A 1019-nucleotide genomic window follows, 5' to 3' on the forward strand; every position below is an offset into this window, starting at 1 on the left:
TTGTGATGGAGTTGTCCTGTTTGCATTTGCTAGTCAACACATTAAATGTTTTTAGACCGAATATTTTAATTTTACCATCGAACGTATTGTTACATGCAAATATGTAATTTTTTTAATTTTATTTTTCGTCAAAATTATGTAAGTTCTTTTTAAGGTGAAATAAAAGTAAACAATCAAGTCCAAAAGGCTTACCTAGTGTAGCAGAAGCAAAAGTGGTGGAACCGTCGACGACGTTTCTATTTCCGGTGATGATTGTTTTGTCAATGCCGTCACCAACGATCATCACGTATGATTTGTTGCTAGGGACTGTGACGTACTCTTCGTAAACCCCGGCGACAACGTAAATCACGAAGTATCCGTTGCCGGATTCTGCTTTCGTTGGCGCAGCAGCGACGGCGTCATTTATGGTTTTAAAGGTATCACCGTTGACGCCGTTTGGGTTAACGACGACCGTCTTTGCTACCTTCAGGCCACCATTGCCTCCGGGAGAAGACTGTAAAGTTTTAGAGGTTAAAAAGGTAAGTTTCTGACGATAATTATAAGATGTAAGTTGGCCAAAAATAAAAAAGGCCTAAGACAGTATTTTTCAGATTTAAAAAAAAAAAAAAATTGGACAAAATTATTGATTAGTTATTTTTAATGTTGCCCGTTTTAACGTTGCCCGTTTCAATCAACGATAAATACCAGAAAATATTTTGGCAAGAAATAATTTTTTTTTTTTTGAAACTGAAAAATAATAAAATTTTGTTGTAAATTATAGTAACTATTCTTTTATATGTTTTTGGGATCTAAGAAAATTGTAACTTGTAACATTCATAAGTTTAGATAGTTATAAAGAGAAAAGAAACCTGAAGAAGCTTTCGTCCAACAAACATCACTCTCTCGTAGATCATTCTCTCACGTTCCGTCGCTTTCATATACGAAACTTCCGGTGGCGACGAATTTTTCCCCTCCGTCAGAATCCTAGGCAGTGGCTTTGTCGTCGGAGCATCAGATGATATCGGCCAAGCCTCCTTGGA

General features: G+C 36.5%; 1 protein-coding gene across 1 annotated transcript; it reads right to left on the minus strand.

Moving 5' to 3' along the window:
• Nucleotides 1–192: 192 nt before the first annotated feature.
• Nucleotides 193–995, minus strand: LOC104774418 (probable pectinesterase/pectinesterase inhibitor 20; the record flags this gene model as incomplete). Its single annotated transcript, XM_010499028.1, has 2 exons — nt 849–995; nt 193–493 (listed from the first exon to the last, which is right to left on the minus strand). Coding segments are annotated over exons 1-2 (370 nt in total), but the record flags the coding sequence as incomplete, so codon positions are not given.
• Nucleotides 996–1019: the final 24 nt, after the last annotated feature.

This window comes from Camelina sativa, unplaced genomic scaffold, assembly GCF_000633955.1.
Source record: "Camelina sativa cultivar DH55 unplaced genomic scaffold, Cs unpScaffold02789, whole genome shotgun sequence".
NCBI lineage: Eukaryota > Viridiplantae > Streptophyta > Magnoliopsida > Brassicales > Brassicaceae > Camelina > Camelina sativa.